At 41.3% G+C, this 20649-nt stretch overlaps 1 protein-coding gene across 2 annotated transcripts in view; it reads right to left on the bottom strand.

The window, feature by feature from the left end:
* Positions 1-3596: 3596 nt before the first annotated feature.
* HABP4 (hyaluronan binding protein 4) overlaps positions 3597-20649 on the bottom strand; it is a 39380-nt gene continuing 22327 nt past the window's right edge. Inside the window, exons 2-8 of one of the 2 annotated variants that reach the window (XM_006018448.1) lie at positions 19612-19762; positions 17812-17973; positions 17558-17629; positions 15259-15342; positions 6992-7160; positions 5066-5245; positions 3597-4175 (exon numbers count right to left, since the gene is read on the bottom strand). In XM_006018448.1, the coding sequence (XP_006018510.1) occupies positions 4119-4175; positions 5066-5245; positions 6992-7160; positions 15259-15342; positions 17558-17629; positions 17812-17973; positions 19612-19762 (875 nt within the window). In that variant the 3' untranslated portion in view covers positions 3597-4118. Of the gene's footprint in view, positions 4176-5062; positions 5246-6991; positions 7161-15258; positions 15343-17557; positions 17630-17811; positions 17974-19611; positions 19763-20649 lie in introns of both variants that reach the window. The other variant, XM_006018447.1, reaches the window with a different exon arrangement.

Below are 20649 nucleotides of genomic sequence, written 5' to 3' on the forward strand. Positions count from 1 at the left end.
TTCCCCTGGGGTATTCCTCCTCCTGAGTGGAAACACTTCCTTCAAAGTACTTTCTACTCTCATGCTTGAAGAGAAGAATAACATGAGCAGGACTAGAGGCTGACAGGTTTTATCATCCCATTTTCCCCCTGCCCAATTTCCATAATTGGGACTTTTGAATCCCAAAGCATTTACCCTGGGCAGGAAAAGCCCAAGTCCTCAGCAAAACTATACTTATTTCAAGTCTTTTTTTTAAATGATCATGGCTTGAAGAGTCTCTTAAATCCTAATTAATTCCCTACTCACAGCATGTAGCATACATCCTGCATGCCTCGAATACAAAAAGGGGTCTTATTTTAATGGAGTTGATCACATCTAATCCTGTTCCTTTAAAGGTACATCTTTTCTGGCAATGGACAGTGCAGAAGAATTATTCTTTATAAAAAGTAACACTGAACCTTCTGGCCAGATTAGCTGGGGTCATAACTGCTTAGTTACCTACAGTACCTGTTGCAGGTCTTCTAGCATGAACTCTAGACATGGTGAAGTGCAGAAAACTTCTAAAAATTAAAGGAAAGACAGGAACTAGGAAACCAAAATATAATTATCCAAAGAACAGAACAGATTCCAATTAAATGAAAAGCACTATGGAATCCTCTGGTGACTAGGGTCACATTTTGTTACCTGGAAAGTTGGGGAGGTTTTACAGCCCCATCCACAGAATGGTGGGATTCAGAAAAGTGCATTCTGCACCTGGACTCAAAGGCATTTGCTCAATGTCTCCCCCTTCCTCCCCCTTCCTCCCTCCCCCCAAAACCCTCTCAAAAAATCACACCCTTACCTCCAAGGACAGGGAAACCTAAAAAAATGTGGCTTGCCAGTAAAAATGTCAAAACTATGAACAAGTGGAAACAAGATGAGAATGCAAACAGCTGCTGCATATCATAAGTTTCAGGTTTGACTTCAAAATGCAGGGCTCCAATTTTATGTCATAAGGGGCATTTATGTACTCAGCCTTGGCCCATGCTCCCAGTTTCTACCAGTAACAGGAAAGATAAAACCCATCTGAGGTGAATATTTTTTAGTTTTTTGGGTTTTTTTTAAACAAAACTTGCCATTCCAAAAATAGAAGTCCTGGATGGCTTTTACCAGAGGTATCTGCAGTTATTGGCAAAGTTTAAATTGTTGAGCACAAATTGGGAAAATAAAGCTTTGCTGATATAGCTTCTGAAGCAAGTTAAGTCTTAAAATGGGCATAAGGCACAGTATGCAAGTGCTAGTCAACACATGAGGATTATTACTTTTAGTTTCACAATAGGCGGGTCTTCAATTTGCAGATTTTAGCAAAAGGAAGGTTGAAATTGGTTTATCAGCCAATTTCTTTACTAGTGCTTAGGCTGGATAACTCATCTCAGGAAAAAAAAAAAGCCCTAAAAAACAGTTGCTAGAAGGAAAGGCAAGGTTGATGTAGGAGGCAGGAGCTGTCCCAAGTGTTCATAACGAAGCCTATTACCAGCTTGGTTGCTTTCAACCATGATAACCAAGCAGAATATTATTTCAGGTGTCTAGAAGCAAGCTCACGTTATAAAGCAAGGTTTTAGCTTCTGTCTCCTAACTAGGTTCCTACTATACATATAGTCCGCCTGCTTGGTTACCTTGAAAATGAGAACACTGTGACCTCTTCTATCCCAAGTTAAAACATAATACTGCTATCTCCTATTAAAACAGCTTCCACTACTGCAGCAATTAAAGTTTGTTGACAGATTTAGGATGACTTCATTTCAACACCTACTGCAAGGGGAGGGGGGACCCCCCTTTAAGACACTGGCTTATCCCCTCCTTCCCTTCTGGTGAGAAGGCAGGCAGAGCTGCTGCATACCCTGAGAGACAAGTTTCGCTCCCAAGAATATATATCACCCAATGTTTCCTTTCCTGTGCTGTAAGGGCAGAAGCTAGTCAGGTCTGCAGCAGCACTGATAAAAAAGCAAATATTACTTAAAAACCCACGGGCAGATAGGATTTTGAGGTCTTCTGTCAGAATTTCTGTTTTCACCCTTACAAGAGGTAGCCCCTGCCCAGAAGGGCATTTAAAAAGACAAATGTGTTCTTAAAAGGGTTCTTCCCTCCCTCTGTGAGGGGGGTTTAAAAAAAAAAAAAAAAGCCTTCCTCCCAGGAGGCTGTTCAGAACAGTTGTTCTCCCTTATTCTGCATCTAAGCTTCACTCACAAAATTGCTCTTGGAGGAACAGCATCCAAGCCATTCATTCTAGTCACGTACTTGAGCTACCTTGAATCACAGGAGTTGCTCTTGCAACCTTTGGGATGGTTCTGAGGGAAACAGGTAGTGCTCCTTTAGAAAGAGCCGGGGTCACCTAATGTCCACCCAACTCCAACAGCTCTGCCAAAATCTCCAAGCCTAAACATCAAAAGCCCCATCTTGTCTCAGCCCCTCCACTCAACTTCCAAGATAAAGGCAGGACACTTGGTACCAAGACCTTTTCATTTACCTTAGAGGGGGCAACTGTAGAAGTAGGAAGTTGCATCAAGCAATCATTTTAGAGCAAAAGGGAAAAAACAGGACACTTCTCTTCAATTACTCTAAAAAAAGTTCACTTGAGGCCGAGTTATTTTGTGCAACTGAGGAAGAGCCCATGCTTTGCCTCAGAAGTCAGTTTTAAATTAAATAACCTCTCCAGTCATTTTGGCTTAGTACAGACAGTCAAAAAGCCCAAGGCTGAATCAGTTCAGTTTTTGCAGGTTAGGTATAGAGACTGAACCAATTTGTAAGTGAACATTCACTTTTGATTCAGAAAAAGCAGGCATATGCTTTCAGTGGCTCAAGAAAGAAGCTGGGCAGGCACTAGAGCACACCTCCCAGCCTGTCAGCTCCAAGGCTTCTCCCCCTTCCCTGCTCAAGTGGAGGGGGTAGGGCAAAGTCCCAGCCCAGAGCTAGCTGGATAGGGGGAGGGGGAAAGTGTCGGCCAGGCTGAGAAGGGGTGGGTGGGGAAAGGTAGTGGCATTGAATTCATAAAAGCGTGAACAATAGTCCTCTCTCTGAAGCAAGCATGTATTGAACAGAAGGGAACAACACTATGGAGTCCTGCTGGCTGTGATCATGGACTACAAATCCCAGAAGCACCTGGAAGCAGGAAGAGGAAGTGATGAGCAACCCTGCAGAGTCTCGTTGCTGTGGGTCTGGACTGTAAGTCCCAGAGACCTCAGGGGGCAGTAGGAAGAAGTAGTGAACACACAGCCTATGCTGGGGGACTCTGGTTTAAGGGTTCTAGGACAGAAGTTTCATAAACCCATTTGACCTAACTCAGTTAAGTTTGCTATTACATTCAACTAAATTTATCTTAAACCAGTTTCAACCACTTTGAAACTGGTTTGTGACTGAGCTTCTGTTCTGTTACAGGTTTAAACCAGTTTCTGCCGACTTAAACCAGTGTACGTGTAACTTCTGTCCCTAGCTTTGAGACTGTGGACAAAAAATAAACTGTTGTGGTTGAGACATTAAGCTTTAGCTGAAACCATAAGCAAATACAGTTTTCCAGATTAGTCAAGCAGCAGAACCCATGATTCACTGTGGAGATCTAGGAAAAGAATCTACATCCAAACCAATGAGCAGTTTCCTTTATTTGCCAACTTCCGAAAATTGCCGTGTATTAACTGCTTAAAATATGCAAAGGTACATTTCACTCAATGAAGTAAGGAAAGCAGCTTTCAAGTCCCTATAGAGGGTTTGCTATAGAGTCCCAATCGTAGACCATGTTGTACAACTTACATTTCACTGTGCTTTCAAGAAAAAAAAAAAAAGACAACCCCTCAATATAATCTCTATATACACATTTTAAACACTGTACTGTTGAACTTTTATTTGAAATCCCTCGAGTATAATACCATAAAACCTTCACACAGTTATCTCAAAGAGAGGCAGATGCTGGAATCAGTAGCAAGATCCCTGTCCTTTAGTGTCACAAGGTCATTGTTCTCAATAGCATGGGAGTGTAATAGTTTCACACAAGGTGGGGGAGGAGGGAAGAGGGGGGGAAATTTCCTGTAGACTCAGACAATCCTTTCCCACAGCAATGTAAAACTGGTCTCTTCACAGCTACGCCAAAACTGGTCAAGACAGTTCTTTCAAGCTAAAGCAGGAAAATCCTCAGGATCATCAGGATTTGGAGCAGCAATTTGTGTCTACAAAAAGAAGAAAAGGAAGATTAGGGGAGGCAGGGGAACCAAAACAGTACATTGCAGGCCTAGTTTTCATTCACATACCTTTTGTGCAAGATACAAAAAATGCAAGCACTAAGAAAAGAATACTCCTGAAAGTTATAAGTATTTTAAAGCAGGGACAATGCCTCAATGCAAAGTAATAAGAAATATGATATTTAGTGGTTAAATCATTTCCATTTTGATAGTCTACCAAATATGATATTCTGTTTATACAAGTGGCAAACATGCCTCCTACATCTAAGCATGCACCTGACTCCATAAGTTAACTAAACTTGGGGGGCTGTTTGTTTCATTTGTTTTTAAGAACAAGGTGTTTGTTAAATTTTAAAAGTTGCAGTTATTCCATCCTGCATCCTCTCTTCTCAGCAGAGTGACCATAACTTTGACCCTCTGAATACTGACTTTACTAGTATTTCTCCCCGAAAATGAAATATCAGGTTATACTGCAACCACACTATGGATCAAGAATCACAAATCAGCGGACTCGCAAGCAGAGATCCTAATTTTCCATGGGGAAAAAAAAGCGGGAAAAATCTCAGTTTAAAATACACAAAAGTCCACGTGTTCCCATGACCTACCAGAAGTCTGGCAGTATCCCGAAGTGAGCAACACAATTTCTGCTCTCTTATTTATGCCTGCTGCTGATTGGCCAAGAGGCAAAAACCGCAGCAAAAATAAGAAAGCGCAAAACTAGCACTGCTTGCTGCAGGGCACCGCCTCACTTTTAGCATGTTGAAGGAAAACATGGATTCCATGGTGAAAACTAGGATCCCTGCTCATGAATACTCTAGGAAAAAAAAAGCCACCTAGTATAAAGAAAAAAATGTATAGTCACAAAATAAAAGTACCACCACTTCTGGTTTAGGGCCTGGATCCTCAACTCTTCTGCCACGGCCACGGCCTCCTCGCGCTCCTCTAGACCCACGCCCAGGGCGAGGAAGATTCCCGAAGTTAATATCCAGCTGAGAAGTTATGTCATTAGCTGCTCTCCGGAAAACGTGGGAGTCATCCTCAGAATCCTCCTTTTGCATCTATAACAAATATATCCAATTAGCTTTCTACCTAGTTTTACAATGAGTTGCTTTGCCACACACCAAACAGCACACTAAGCATTCAGACTTCTTGACTACAGATAATTCAGTGTAGGATGAGGCAGAAGGGAGATAACTATAACTTGTCTCATCTCTACAACTGTTTGGAATTAAGAATACAATTTCCCATGCTACTGTTATGCTATTAAAAGGGTGGACGGAGCGACCATAAAGCCCTCACACTGAGCAAATGCACAGTGGCAAGATCTAGGCAGTTTTCAAATGGGATCAAAGCATTTAGTATAAAGAGGATTATTTACAAGATACCTTCTAAATAAGCGTTGGAAAGGTTATATGAAAGAAATAGTTAACAGCTAAGCTGCACTGTTTTTGTTGGACCATTTTTGTGCTGACCTTGCAATACAGCTATTGTGACAATTATAACACTCCCTCAATTTTCCATTACTACCTTGACACCATACCAGTAATACACGGGTATACAATTCAAATGCAGCGACTCATTCCCTGCACTTGAAGTCTGATACATTGCCCATCTTATGCAATACCTGTACCAAACAAGGCAAGCCACTACAGCTAAGCTGTGATTTTCACTGGTGTCCCTCGACACTGCCAGCTAAAAATCTAGGAGTTACACAAACAAAACACAACCTACACTCAAGTTTATTGTAGATCTAATTTAAGGCACGTTCTCCAGAACACGAAAATTAATTTCTTGCTAGACAGTTTTTGGGAGGGCAGGGGAATTTAAAACCACACAAAATGTTTTTTTAAAAAAGCAAGCCACATAAGTAAACCTGTGCATGAAGCTCACGGCAGCCCAACAATAACCAGAATATGCCAGCAGCCTAATTATAATTCAAATAAATTCATACTGCAATATGTCATAGGAATCCTAATTAAGGACTGTAGCTCTCCCATCATGCTAGGCATTTAACACGTACAACTACTTCACTAACCACAAAGCTTCTCCTCTAGGCAGTCTACGTAAAGTCTTGTCCTAATGACATCACTAGAGCTACAATTTCACCATATTAAACTTTAGTTATAAGTACTATAGTGGCACCAAGTAGAAGAAGAGTTCAGAAAAAACAAAATAGTATAAAATAAGCTCTTCAGGGTTACTTGTAAGAGGCAGGACCATAACATCCAGAAAACCTTCAGGTTTTGTTGTTTTCCAGCAATAGTTGCAGTGCAACAGTGACCTAATACAAGACACTTATAGCACCTGCGCTAACACTGATGCTAGGAAATGGAATCTCTAAAACACACGCAATGTGCATTAGTATAGTGACAAGTAAACTAAATGGGTATTTGAAAATGTGACTCAAAGTTAAAACATAAGAGATGCGTAGTGAACCGTGAGTTTCTCTAGTGTCTATTATGGAGCTCTCACAACTATATACAAGTGGCAGCAGCAAGGAGACTGACTTCCAATTTTGTTTTTAAGAATAAATCATGAAATGGAACTGAAACTTAGTTTAGATACACATTTACGTGATGCCAGGTGTTCATGTATACAATGCAAAAGTGATGCTTGAAGACAGGCAGTAAATCAGTGATGGAATCGAAGGCAGGATTTTCTGACATCCATGACTATAGCAGGTAGAAGTTTGAGTGCCGATTTCCAAACTGTTCAGGTTCATCTCGTTCACTACTTTTAATACAAAGCCAGCTTCCTAATCCTGGACCAAAGTAAGTTTAGAGAATTCCTAAGGCAATGCTTACATCATCACTATATTTTGACTTGTGAATCACCACTGCTTTGGAAGGAACAGTGGATTCTGGCTTCCGGATGTTGAATTCAGGCTTTGGTCGATTCTGTTGCTGAAGATTTTTCCACTCATCTAACGTCATTTCTTGAACTACTTCTTCCACTGGCTCCCCTTCAGCAACTCTAAAGGTTTATAGTTGTAAAGTAAAAACCATTAGCTTGTAACATGCCAGGTAGAACAAAAAGAAAACAAAAGAAAAAAAACCCAACAAACTTTCCCTCCCACTAATCTCTAAAATAAAGGTACTTAGACCAATATTTCTTCTCAGATGATTCTCTAAGCAAGAGTATTTCCCAGGAACTTTTCATGGTATTTGATCCTAGCCTCTTAGTTACTTACTACCCGCTAATTTCCCTTGTTGTGGTAAGGCTCCAACATGTCTGTATAACCACAAGGGTGAAGGACTGAATTCCTGATGACAAGCAGTCTGGCTTTTAACCTAGTATATCAATCACCCTCAAGTTTTGCTAGTAAACCTACTCCTAGCAAAAAGATCAAGTTTTGTTGAGTTATTCAGGACTAACAGGTTAAACAAAAGCACAATTTCAGGGGTTCTCTCACTTCAAGAGATCCCACAATGTGATTTTATAAGCAATTACTATTTGCTTCAATGGCCTTCTCTTTGAGAATTCCATGACATTGTACTTTATTCCCCTCACCGTCTCTTATGCACATGCAATAAATAAGGATAAGAGAAATCTTGGTTGCACAGTTGGTAACAATTCACTCCATCTGGATCCAACACTGGAGCCATCTTTTTCCTTGTCATGGCAGAAATGGATTAATTCAAATTGTCCAAGGGTCAATCAGGTTAAAAACTACTACTAGTTCTGTCCAGGGGAACTTCTAGAACATGGCAGAGAGTCTGCCTTGTGTGAATTTACCATTTTTCTGACAGGTCAGTAAATGTTTCTGTATCTTATCATTCAAGGATCCCCAACACTGAGGCTGCTGGAGACCAAAAAGGAGCTTCTCCATGAGAAGCTGACACAGACTACCTATCATCCTTTTATGCAAACCAGGACAAATCTGTCTGGCACAGATAATACTACAATATGCTCCAAGTGATTTCCTTTCAGGCCCACTTGGAAGCTACAGCTGCTGCAGAAAGCCATTGCCTGTTTTACAGGATTAGCTGCAGAGAACACTTAATATATTTACTTTCTTTACAAGCCTATTTTCTTCTGGTTGTAGATCATAGTCTTGATTTTGATCTACAAAGTCTTTCTTGATTCAAATCATGGCTGCTTGAAGCTCTTTCATTACACACCATTGCAATTATTGAAAACTCAGTGTTGATTAAACTGTTTATCTTAAAAAAGTATGTTAGGCTATGTATGGAAAAGGCCATTGCCTCCCAGTCCTGTTTACCTTGTTGGGAAAGCTCAAGCTCGAAGTTTGTTTGTTTTTTTTAAATCACCATACACAGTACAGACAGAAGAGAGACCGATTTCCTGCTTCCATGTCAAAAGAAATGGGGGGAGGGTCAAAACTGATAGTCAGCTGCACATCAAGTACATTTTTACACGATACGAGTGCATCTAGTAAATATTTGCAGGACACATTCTGTACTCGAGTAATAAGATACAGAAAAAGTAATTTAAAATTTCAGCTTCTGGATAAAAAGGGTTTTGTTTGTTTGTTTTAATAAAGTCTGTTAAAAAAAGCGCATGGATTTGATTTTCCTTCATTGGGAACTGCACTTGCCTACCTTTGATCTGAACTTTCTATATATACCAGGTTACAAGCAAGATTAGTCAATACAAGACCGAAAATTGTTTAAGAGCATCTAACAGTGAACCTTGAAGTGTAAGAAGCAGTTTGGAAAGAAGGAAAAGAGCTAATCCATTTATTTGCCAAGCTGAAGTGAGGAATAGTGGAAGTTAAGAAAGTATAGTGGAGAATGAAGCCAAAAGATCATGTCCCATAAATAAGGACATAAATGATTTCTTCTTGCACCCTCCTTGTTCTCTCAAGAATTACAGATATTGGTAGAAGAGAAAGATTCTGCTACTTAAGAACAAGTGATCATTTTGAATACTAGAGAGTTCAAAAAGTAAGAGGAACCTATAACATTCAATAGGCAGAGATCTGAATCAAAGCCAGCCTCATGTCAGTTGCCAAGGAAGCATATTGGTATATACATTCTAGAGACATCAGACAGTGTCATAACCAGGGATCCAGGTTCTCCGTTTCCCACGGGAAAACAAAGTAAAACGCGGATTTCCCCCCTTTCTGGAGTAAAAAGCAGATTTGTCATTTGAGCAGAGAAACCCACGGATTTTGCAGTTTGCAGGGGGCTGGAAGGGAGCAGGAGGGTGGTCAGGCAGGGTGCACCATGTGCGTACATGCACATGGCCCCAGGCAGCCCAGAGATCAGCTCCTGTAAGTAAGTGCAGGGGTGAGGCCCCCACAGAGAGGGAGGGAGGGAGGGAGGGAGTTGGGCAGGGCTGGAGCTGCTGCCCAGCCCAGCAGTGCATGGGGCTTGGGACCGGGCCACAATGCACAGCTGCAGGGCCCCAGTGAGGAGTGGGACAGGGCATCAGGCGGCTCCCTGCTGCTGCGTGCACTTCCAGGGAAAAGGGGGGTCCTGTGCCCCCCAGACAAGAGTGTAGAGTGGGGGTGCACTGCAAGCGTGGGCTTCCCTCCCTGCTGCCCTCCCTGGGGTACTCCGCAGCCCAGAAGGTGCAATCTGGTGCTGCAGGGTAGAGTGCAGCCACACAGGAAAGCTGCTTGCAGCTGTGAGCTCCACGGTGCCCTTGTGACATGTCCCCAGCACGTGCAGGGGCAACACAGGGAGCAGTGCGGGGTTGTGCCTGTCACTGCAGCCCACACACAGGGGATGCATCACCAGGGCAGCGCAGAGCTTGCAGCTGCAAACAGCTTTCCTGCGCAGTGGCACTCTGCCCTGCAGCACCTAGTCACACCCAAGCTGCAGAGGCCCCAAGGGAAGACAGCAGGGCAGGAGCCCGAAGTGCGCACTAGCTCCCACCCCGTACACAGATCTCAGGGACACAGTTCCCCTCTGCCTTGCAGGAGTGCACGGTGTAGCGCAGAGCTGGCACCACCCTACCTGAGCCCATGGCAGGCAGTGGAGGGGGAGGGGGAACCAGGCTCTGCTCCACTGCAGCAGTCACTGCCTTCTTTCAGGGGCAGCAGGTTGCAGACCCAGGTCCCTGGCCCCACAGCCTGGCAACTGGGGGGCTAGGAATGAAGTGAGGAGCACCAGCAGGGCTGGGAGGGGGCCTTTAATCACAGATTTTGTCATTTTTTTTAAATCACGGAAAACCAGGATCCCTGCCCATAATGTCAGATGATTTAGGTCGGGGTTCCCAACCCCTGGGCCCTGGCAAACTGCAGACTGGCAGCCAACCCTCTTTTCTACTGAGTATAGAAAAGGGTTAGCTGTCTGCCCACAGTATGCCGGTCACTGCTGGTCTGCAGTTTGCCAGTCCGCGGCCACTTTCGGTCCATGGTTTGCCGGTCTGCAGCATAAGAAGGTTGGCAACCTACAAGCCACGAAGCCGTTGGATCAAACCTGAGATGAGATTTCAGTGATGGACACTTCCCCCCCATCCTGTGATGGGGAAAAGCATCTAAATCATAGTGCCCCACTTCCACTCCCCCACCTCTGACCCTAATGGGTCTTTCTAGCCTGACGCTTGAAAAAAAACCAAAAACAAACGCTGACCACTAACTTGAAAGTACCAGCTCTCTAGCAATTAAGTAGTAAATCCAGATGAAATTCTCCAAGAGCAGCAACTCCTATTATCAAGACAGGAGAAAGAGGAACATACATTTAGCATTTTAAATGGACTTCTAGTGCACATGCAACTGGGCACACTCAAAGCTACCTGTTCAATATACTGTATTTATTCAAATCCAAGACGATGCTTTCCTACCACCCCAGTTAACATGGAGAGGAAAAAAAATCTTGCTTTAGATGCAAGTACTGGCCTACAGCAGGTAGCAGTTCAGCTCTACCTTTGGCCCCAAGCTCTGGGCTGAAGCCAGAACCAAGTTGTTACCTGCCCCAGGCTGGGATGAATCGTTTGGCAGGAGAAGGACTTTGCAGCCAGGAGAGACTGTGGCGGGTAGGAGGGGGAGGAAATAGAAGAAAGATGAAGAGGGGGAGATCCACATATGCAGCTTGGAGTGCAGGAGAGACCACAGAACCTGCCCCTCCACCTCTCCCCAGCTATCCCCTTCCCCCCTTACCTTCTGCTCTAGCTCAGGTCCCTCCAGCCCCAAACAGGCTGGCCACTTCTCCCCGACCAAGCTGGGCTGGGGCTGGGGTCACTGCTGCTGACTGCCCAGGACCAGGAGCAGAGTTTCTGCAGAAGGAGAAGGTGAGGCCAGGGATGGAGGGGACATGCAGCAAGGGTCAGAGGTCTGCCTCCTTGCCTACCACACCACAGCAGTGTAGGGAACAGGGTGGAGGGGATAGCAAATTTACAAAAAGGTAACCCCCTAACAAAACACATTCTCTACATGGAAAATTATAACAAATTTATAATGTTTTTCATGTATAGAATCTAATTATGGGGGGGGGGTTGTTGTCAAATTCAAAAGGGATTTGGGTAAGTATATAGTATATTAAGTCATCTTCCCATCCTTCACCATTATTGGTTTGTTCTATCCAGTTGTTGCATGTTGTTGTTACCCAAGTTTATAAGTTCCTTTGCTAATAGGCAGTGAAATAAAGAGATACTGCACAGTGTTCAAGCCCCTAATTAAAGCCTATCAACACAACCAATTACATAGAAAGTTGCAACTCAGTTATGGTATTTCTGGATATATTTAAGTTTCTAGAATGGCTCCTATTACTCTCTTTCAAATGTGTTCATAGTGCTCTGGAGCTTTGTGTGGTTAAGGTTTTTTAACCTTTTTACTTTGTATTAAGGTATTTAGAACATCTTTCTTTCTAATTCTGAGCAGCCTTTTCAAGATGAAACATACAAAATGTAGAGCTGGGAAAGGAACTACATCCAGTATGGCTGCATTAGTAACTTGCTAGTGACAAACAAGCCAGGGAGATGCCTTAAAACACTGTTAAGTAAAGACTTAAAAAACAATCTTATACTAGCAGGAGATATTTATCTTCCATTGCAGAGATTCAATTTGTACTGGGCAGCTAGTTGATGAGTCCAATTCAAAGAGTCCCAGCAACTACATTCAAGGGCCAAAGTATAATGCTAAAAGAAATTTGCCAGATGCTGAAAAAAAAAAAAAAAAGGAGGTTAATCAAGATGCCAAGAAACAAACTGTAACCAGCTTGAGATCTGAGACATTCCACACTACCAATTTAGCAAAAGAATGAGAAATGGTTAAAAAAAAATAAATCCTACAAGATTCAGTCAATTCTACTGATTAACTTCGTATAATGATTAAAGGGTAGTCAAATGGATCACTGAGCCAACACATGTGAATTGAAGTTTTCCTAAAGAATGGCTAGGAGCACATATACTGGCACAATACTTAATTGAAAACTGATTAGATGCCAGAAGACAGCTGGAGGGCAGATCCAATACCAGGTATAAATACTAATAAAATAGCAAGGGTAGCAACAAACAGGGAGAGGAACTTGTAAATAATTAAATCATTTTTATACCAGAAAGCATCAGTCTAAAAATGAATTTTGAAGATTCCCAACAGAAATATTTCCAAATTATAAAAGCAGGATTACAAAATGACCAATATTTATTCATATTTTAACCTAGCTGTAGCACAAAACATAATATACACATTAATAAAATGAACAAAATTAGGAGGCTTAAGAAAACAGTAGAAAGAAAGTACTAAATAGACCAAACAATTTTGAGGTATAGGCAAAACTGAACTAAGATAAGGTACACTAAATACCAGATTAACTGGTTTCCTAGCAACATTTGCAAATGGAAATTTAACAGCAACATTGACAAGGTTTTAGGGATGACAACAGACAAGTTTACACAAGCTTGCAGAGAAATGCTGTTAAGATTTCCCAGGTTATCAAATTCAAGCCCAGGAAAGTAAATGGTGCAACTATCGAAAAATTACAACTAGCTTGTTTTAAAGGACTGGTGATTATACATTGAGGAGGTGAGGAAATGACTAAAATGGATCTTCCAGGTAATGTGTGAAAACAAGCAGTCATGAAAAAGTCACTGGAATCACAAAAATAGCTGTATTCAAGAGTCAAAAGAGCCTTGACACAACCTTTCCCCAACCCATTTAACAAAGCAAAAGCAGAACTGGGGTCAGCTGTGCTACCTCACCTGCCACAAAACAGCAAGCACACCGGGCACACAAGCATCCCAAAAACTAGATCATTTTAAAGGAACCCAGAACAGGTAATTGTTGTTTAGAATGCTTTGAAACAGCAAAAATTATCAATTAAAAATGCAGTTCCAGTCAGACTTTCAGCAAGGTGTTATGTTGGGAATAGAATTTATTGATTTGATTCCCCACACCTAGACTCTGTAGGTGTCACATCACTATGTTGTCATTTTTCAACCCTTAGGCAGCTGCAACAAAAGCTCCAGCTCTGGGGTCTTAGGGTAGAAATCATTTTTTTAAATCTGAGATACTATATAAAAGTCATTCACAAAACCTGTACATACACTGCGCATTTTTGCATGTCTCCAACATCTGAACTTTCATTTAGAAGGAAAAGTTTCTAGTCATCCTGTCTGCAAAACAATTTCATCTGCACTATAGCCAAATAGTCTCAAATGGCACCAAAGCGATAAACTTGTGGATTTAATCATTCTTTATAGTCAAGAAGCAACTAGCAGACTCAGGCAAAAGCCTCTGCCTGCTGCTGTTGGATATACTTTTCATGTTTATGTTCTATAGAAACTGATGTCAGAACACAAATTACAAAGAGCCACAACAGCTGGATTTGATTTCTGCTTCTAGAGTGGAAACCGATGCAAGTCTCTGAAATGACTTGTGCCACTAGACAAGTCTGAAGGCACTGAATTGCTATTTTGTTAGATTATACCGGTATGGTGCCCGCCCATTGTAAGAGTTGTTTTATTGCCTATACACGCACATTAAGTTTCTGGAAATTCAACAACCTTAATTTAGTTTAGAGAAAAACCCTCTCTCAGCCCCTCCTGCACCATTACTTTAAGTCAGTTTAATCTATACATGCTAATCGATTGGTTTAAAGTCAGAAAATGTTATACTTGAAGTTGTAGGTGAACGTCTTTGTAAAAAAAACATGCATGTGCAAGTGATGTGAAGCAACTGGCAACTTAAACAACTATAACTCCAAGTTCTAAAATTATATATTTAAAGTTTTAATTTTAAAATTTGGAGTTGTAGTTATCCAAGTACTGTATAACTAGATAACTATATCTGCACCTCAAAGTCAGCCAAAGGAGAAAGTTAAATTGTTAGAAAACTTCTTCCTAAACTCAAAAGGTAAGAGCTGGTTGGATCCTTACTTTCCTATCACAAGTCCTTAACTACAGGTTATTTGCTAGTGTTTAAGTTTGACATGTTTTAAACAAAAAGTCTAGCCAAAATCCGGGGCAAATCACAGGTTTCTGAAGCAAGACTTCTCAGTTCTCACACCTTGACACCAAACAGGAGCAGGGGACAGACTCCATTTATCTTCGTTTTAAGAAATATATTTAAGCAGTAGAGATTTTTTGTTGGTTTTAAATGGGGTGCAAGAGGAAGGCTAACTATGAACTTACAGGCAGGTCTAGAGAAACATTTCCTTTACGGATCTCCTTAAATAACAACTAACTGATATGGAGGGAATTCCCTGATTTACCTGCCTGCTTGTAAAGTAGTCCTTCACTCTGTGAAGCCACAGAGTAAAGTGACTGTGCTGCACTAAATCTTAAATTATAACAGCAACATGTAGCATGCCGTTTACAGTCCTCACAAAATTAAGTTTAGGGAACACTATTTAATTAAAAATGGAAGTTTACAAGAAGCTATAGGAATTTATTTATATATATGACCGATACTGCCACTACTTTGGAAGTTGTTTCTCCAATATTTGTATGGAAGATAATACCTAAAGGCCCCGGTTGAGATAAGGACCCCGTTCTGCAGGCAATATAAGAGAAAGTGTGTAATTTCTGGTGTGTTTATAGAGCATCAGAAATCCTGGCAAGCCAGTAAAGACATCCCTTAGGTTGACTCCTTACAAGCCAATATTACAACCAATGCACAGTTTTGTTTGAACATCTTATTTCTAAAATGCAAATCAGACTATACTTGTTCACAGATTCTCCTTCAGGTGCTCCTTGTTGTTCCACTGTTTCCACAGTCTCTTCCATGGGGGCAGTCTGTTCCATCTCACTATAAGACAGCAAGAAACCCAGTTGTTTATATTGGGGGAAAAAAAAGCCTTACACATCAACATATTACTTCCCTTACAAATATCCCTATCTTCATATTCTTTGACAAACTCAGAGCAGAATTCCATGGGGGCTGCTACCAGAAGATTTTACAAACTGACTGATCACCCAAGAAAATTAAAGGAGACCAGTTTGATGTAGTAAGCTAGATAAGACTTGTCTACATAATGACAAACAGTGGAAATCCTGTCTCTGGAAAGTACTACCCTAGAAAGAGTGGAAACAAAAAGCATACTTGTTAAGACTAAGACAAAAAAATCCAGAATGATCAAATCTAAAATCACCATGCTATATTATTCTACAGTTCTATGTTAGGCCAACATTAATTTCATGGTTAGACAATTACCACAGAGCATATTTTCTGTAGCTTTAGTATCAGTTCTTATTCAAAGCAAAAGTAACAGTAGCACTAGGGTTGCAGGGTGTGTGGGTGCAATGTGCATATACATGCTATTTTACTCATTCATCATGTAAGCAAACACTTCATTGGAGCAATATTTATCTTAATTATGCCTAACAATGTATTAAAATAGAAAGCATTGAAAAAAAAATGTATAGCCAGATAAGAATCAACACACTACTATAACTGCAAATAATATTCTTGACCTTTATACAGTTTTCATTAATTCCATGAAGTCGTCTGTCTAAACTTCTTTTGGAAAACCATATTACAAACTGGTGGTGTACTACCAAACAAAAAACAAACAAACAAGTATTGTCCTAGATAATTTTGATTTTTAGACTTCATGGGGTATTTCCCATGTTTTATGAGAAAGTAGTAGCTAGAAGTACAGAAAGCCATTTGGGTGTTGTTTCACATACCTAGCTTCCCTTATTATTGGCTTTTTAAGCTTTCAATGGAATTGGATATCCGAATATTTTGGATTTTTTTTTTTTTTTTTTAAGTGTTTTAGAAACACCTTCCAATTTATTATAAATTAAAAAAAAAAACGAACACTATTTTCTCTCCTGTACTTGATCCTTGAAAATCTTATTTCAAGTTAGCCTGAAAAAATCATGTTTTAATAAATCTAACAAAGCTGGTTATATGCAAAAATGTAGCAAGTTGCTCATGAGAAATCAATAGGAGTAAAATAGGCCTGCTGTACCCCAGAGTTTCACTACCCCACACCACCGTAAATCAACTCAAGAGGACTTAAGTAAGCAACTTAATCCTGTACTCTCTTCTGGACAGAAGTTGCTGGGGAGAGTCAACATATCCACTCACAACAATAAAGTTTAGCTGAAATAGCCAGTAGTCAAATAGGCCAGCGGCCCCAGGTATCAATGTAGAGGTGCCAGAAAGACATCCTCCAGGCACTTTGGGCAGCAGCCCCTGTACGAGGGGAAAAGTACTCAAAACCCCTCCCCTGACCTGCAGCGCTCAACACCTAACTCCCCTCTCCGTAGCACGAAAATTCTTATTTATGTCTCGAAATTGCATCACAATTTCAAAGGAACCACATGAAAGAATGAAAAACAAGGCTTGTTTTAAAGGCAGAAAGAGATCCCAAACAATAGATTTAAATGAGTGATTATCAGCCAGGGTGAGATCCTCTGAAGGGCGTGATGCAATATTGTTAGGTATGCACACACACCTACATGATTCAAAAGAAAAGGCCAGAAGAATAGGAATAAATAAGAATTCATAACATCTAAAACACGGACCTGTTGTGATCTTCTAGTTCTTTGCAACAACATTTTTCTACAGTCAAAAAATAACAAGTGAAAGCTGAGACAGCATTTTCTGAGGGGTGCTTGGAATCTATTGAGGTTGAGGACCACTGATTTAGATAAAGATACCTTTCCTAAAAGCTCTATGCTACTTTAACATTGTACATAATTTTCATAAGAATGTATTTTTCTAGACAATATCCAGCACCCTATTTACTAGGGCACTAAAAAGAACACTACATATATCACTCTAGTCAAGAGACTATTTCGCCATGGCAAGCAATTTTGGGACATTCTCCTTTAGGCTAGGACCTACAGTCTCAGCAAACAGAAAAGCAGGCTCTTCAGTGTTTTTTATGGGCAAGTTCAACGTAACAGAGGGAATGACACAAAGCATGAATTACTGAGAAGTGGGACCAGACCAAGTCTATTACTTTATGGAAAGTGTCATAATCTGGAACAGGCACAAACCCGCATTGTACCTCAGATCATCTTTAACTGTTCCCCAGTTGCGCGTTCCACTTCCACCCCTTTTGTCTTCTGCTCTGATTCCTCTAGAGAGACAGAAACAGCATTCTTTTTAATACTGAAAGAACTTCCTCTCTTATTGATGCAAACTAAAAAACAAGAATCTGATGACACCCATTTCACCCCAAAGATATCATTATTTTGGGTATATTTCAAACAACTGTTTCCAATACACTAGCTGACACCAATAGAGATAAAAAGCACCTACGTTTTATCACTCCCACTTTGCCGTTCGAATTCCCGCTTCCCTCTTTGGTCAAAACCATCAAAGCTTCGATTTATTCCGCCACCTCTTCCTCTGCTTCGCATGCCACCTCTTCCTCCCCCACGTCCTCGCATTGGCCTTTCCCGGTCAAATCGGTCTACTGGCCTGAAAGAAGACGACAAGTCAAGCTATTCCTACTGAAGAATTAAAAACTAAAACTGTGGTGACATGAATACAGTAGTCACTGTGATAGGGCAACTTGATTTCCAAATTAAAATTACCAGATTTTTTGTTTGTTTGTTTTTGTTTTTTTAAGATTATACCTTAACTAACAGACCTCTCATATGGCCCCACAACACTTCGTCAACTTTACGGCCAGGAAACTGAACATGAGCAGAAGCATACAACTGCATTCCTTTGTTCCAGCTGCAACTTAGTTTTACCCATTTGCTTTGTTCTTTAAGGGTAAAACCATTTTAGAACCGATTTCTCTAGATGTACCAAAAACCTTCATATTTTGATAGGTAATAATAAACCCTACTTTTTTTTTCCATTTTCATCTTAGGCTATCTTAAAAACATGCATGCAAATTTCTATCATAAAAAGACAATTTCAGTCTCAAAGGTGTTAGAAACTTCAGTCAGTCTTTATACATATAGACTGGAACAGAACAGCTTGTGTTCACTGGCAGAAAGTAGACAGCATAAGAAACAGCCAATTTTTAAAATAAATTTGCTAATATGGGATAGCATAAGTCCTCAACCCTCTCCCCCCACACCACTACCATATATCCCATGATCAAAGAAACTAGGGGATGCAGAACAGTTGTGTTGTAGGGTCTGAGCTTTCTTGTAATTTAAATCTGTAGTCAAAGTTTCATAATAGCTAGGGTCAGGAGGGACCTGAACAGATCATCTAGCCAGACCCCCTGCCACAGGCAGGAATGAATGCTGGGTTCACAAGACCCCAGACAGGTGATCATCCAACCTCCTCTTGAATTTCCCCAAGGTAGGGGCAAGGACCACTTCCCTAGGAAGTTGGTTCCAGATTTTGGCCACCCTAACTAAAATATTGCCTTCTGATCTCTAACCTAAACCTATTCTCCATCAGCTTATGACCATTGTTCCTTGTCACCCCAGGTGGTGCTGGGGAGAAAAGGGCTCTGCCTATTTTTGCTGTTGATCTCCCCTGATGAGTTTGTAGGCAGCCACCAGGTCCCCCCTCAGCCTCCTCTTGCTGAGGCTGAACAGGTTCAGGTCCCTCAGTCTCTCCTCATACAGCCTGCCCTGCTGCCCTCTCACCAAGCAGGTGGCCCTCCTCTGAACCCTCTCCAGGCTGGCCACATCCCTTTTGAAGTGCGGCACCCAGTACTGGACACAGTACTCCAACTGCAGTCTGACCAAAGTCACAGAGGGGGAGTATCACCTCTCTGGACCAGCTTGAGATGCAGCTTTGGATGCTTGACAAGGTATGGCTGGCCTTGCTGGCTGCGGTCTGGCATTGGTGGCTCATGTTCATCTTGGAGTCAATAATGACTCCAATATCCCTTGCCACCTCTGTGCTTTCAAGAAGGGAACTCACCCAGCCTGTATGTATGCTGTGGATTCCTTCTCCCAAGGTGCAGCACCCTGCATTTGTCTACGTTGAACCCCATCCTATTCTCATCTGCCCACTTTTGTAGTCTGTCTAAATCTACAGTCCTTACTGTAATCTTGATGTCTAAACCAAGCAGTGCCTATAAGGGACTTTCAGAATACTCAGCCCCTTGAAGAACACCTTGTCATTCCATAAAATGGAACATACTTTTCCACTGAGAATTCTGTTTGTCTTTCCACGTCATAGGGACGGTATTCCCTGAAAGAAGGTCTCCATTCAGTTTTTTCTTGTTTTATTTCGGCTCCCCTATTATCATTCCATCCTTGCTGGTCTCCCCGTTTAGGGGCTCGCTTCTGGCCTGCAGAACACAATTAAAAAGTTAAAACTTATGCAAGGTAAGTGAATAAAATTGCAATTACTTGACTATTGGCTAAAATGTATTGGCTACAACTTGCTAGACTCTGTTTTACCTCACCCAATATTCCCACCGACATACTTTATCTGACTACAATACTGCTTACAGCTTATACTGGAAAGTGTTTGGCAACCATGAAACCCTATTTTCAGTTAACCAAGTTCAGTTGTCTTTGTTATCTCCCTATCCTCCCCACAACTATAATCTCATTCTTGGAATAGCTGAAGCAACCAATAAACCAGCTCTCTCTCCTGTACTCTCAGTAATCCTGTTGCTGCACCCAAGTAGAAAAAAGAAGGAACAACCTGTCTAGAATAGAAGAGCAAGGAAAAAGTTTATAGGCTATTGGAGAAACCATCCAGTGGAAAGCAGCAGGGACAGAAGTCAAAAACCTGAGGGGCAGAAAAGGGCAGAGACCCCACATGATCTAATTCCTCTAAAACTGAACCCAGAACTCCCGAGTCTGTGCTCCTGTACAGCAAATAGCCATGAAATCCATGGGCAAAAGCACAGGTGTAGACAGATAAAAGATATGCTTCTCTAGGAGTACATAGATGTAAGCAAATTAAATCTAAGGTAAAATTTAAAACGAAACTGGTTTAAAAAGTTTAACTCCATTTACACCAGTACAACATAAATAGAATAACAGTTCCTACATGCTCCTGAACTGCAAACACCCCTCTCTTCTTTTTAAAAACAAACATGTTTAAAGCAAGGAGTGACACGTCTGCCCATAGCTTGTGCAATGGTGGATTGCTATCTGTCAGTCCGCTAGTGCAAGCAGCAGGAACCTATGTTGTCCACTTAAGCTCCAACCCAGAAGATGAACC

This window comes from Alligator sinensis, unplaced genomic scaffold, assembly GCF_000455745.1.
Source record: "Alligator sinensis unplaced genomic scaffold, ASM45574v1 scaffold240_1, whole genome shotgun sequence".
NCBI classification, from domain to species: Eukaryota; Metazoa; Chordata; order Crocodylia; family Alligatoridae; genus Alligator; species Alligator sinensis.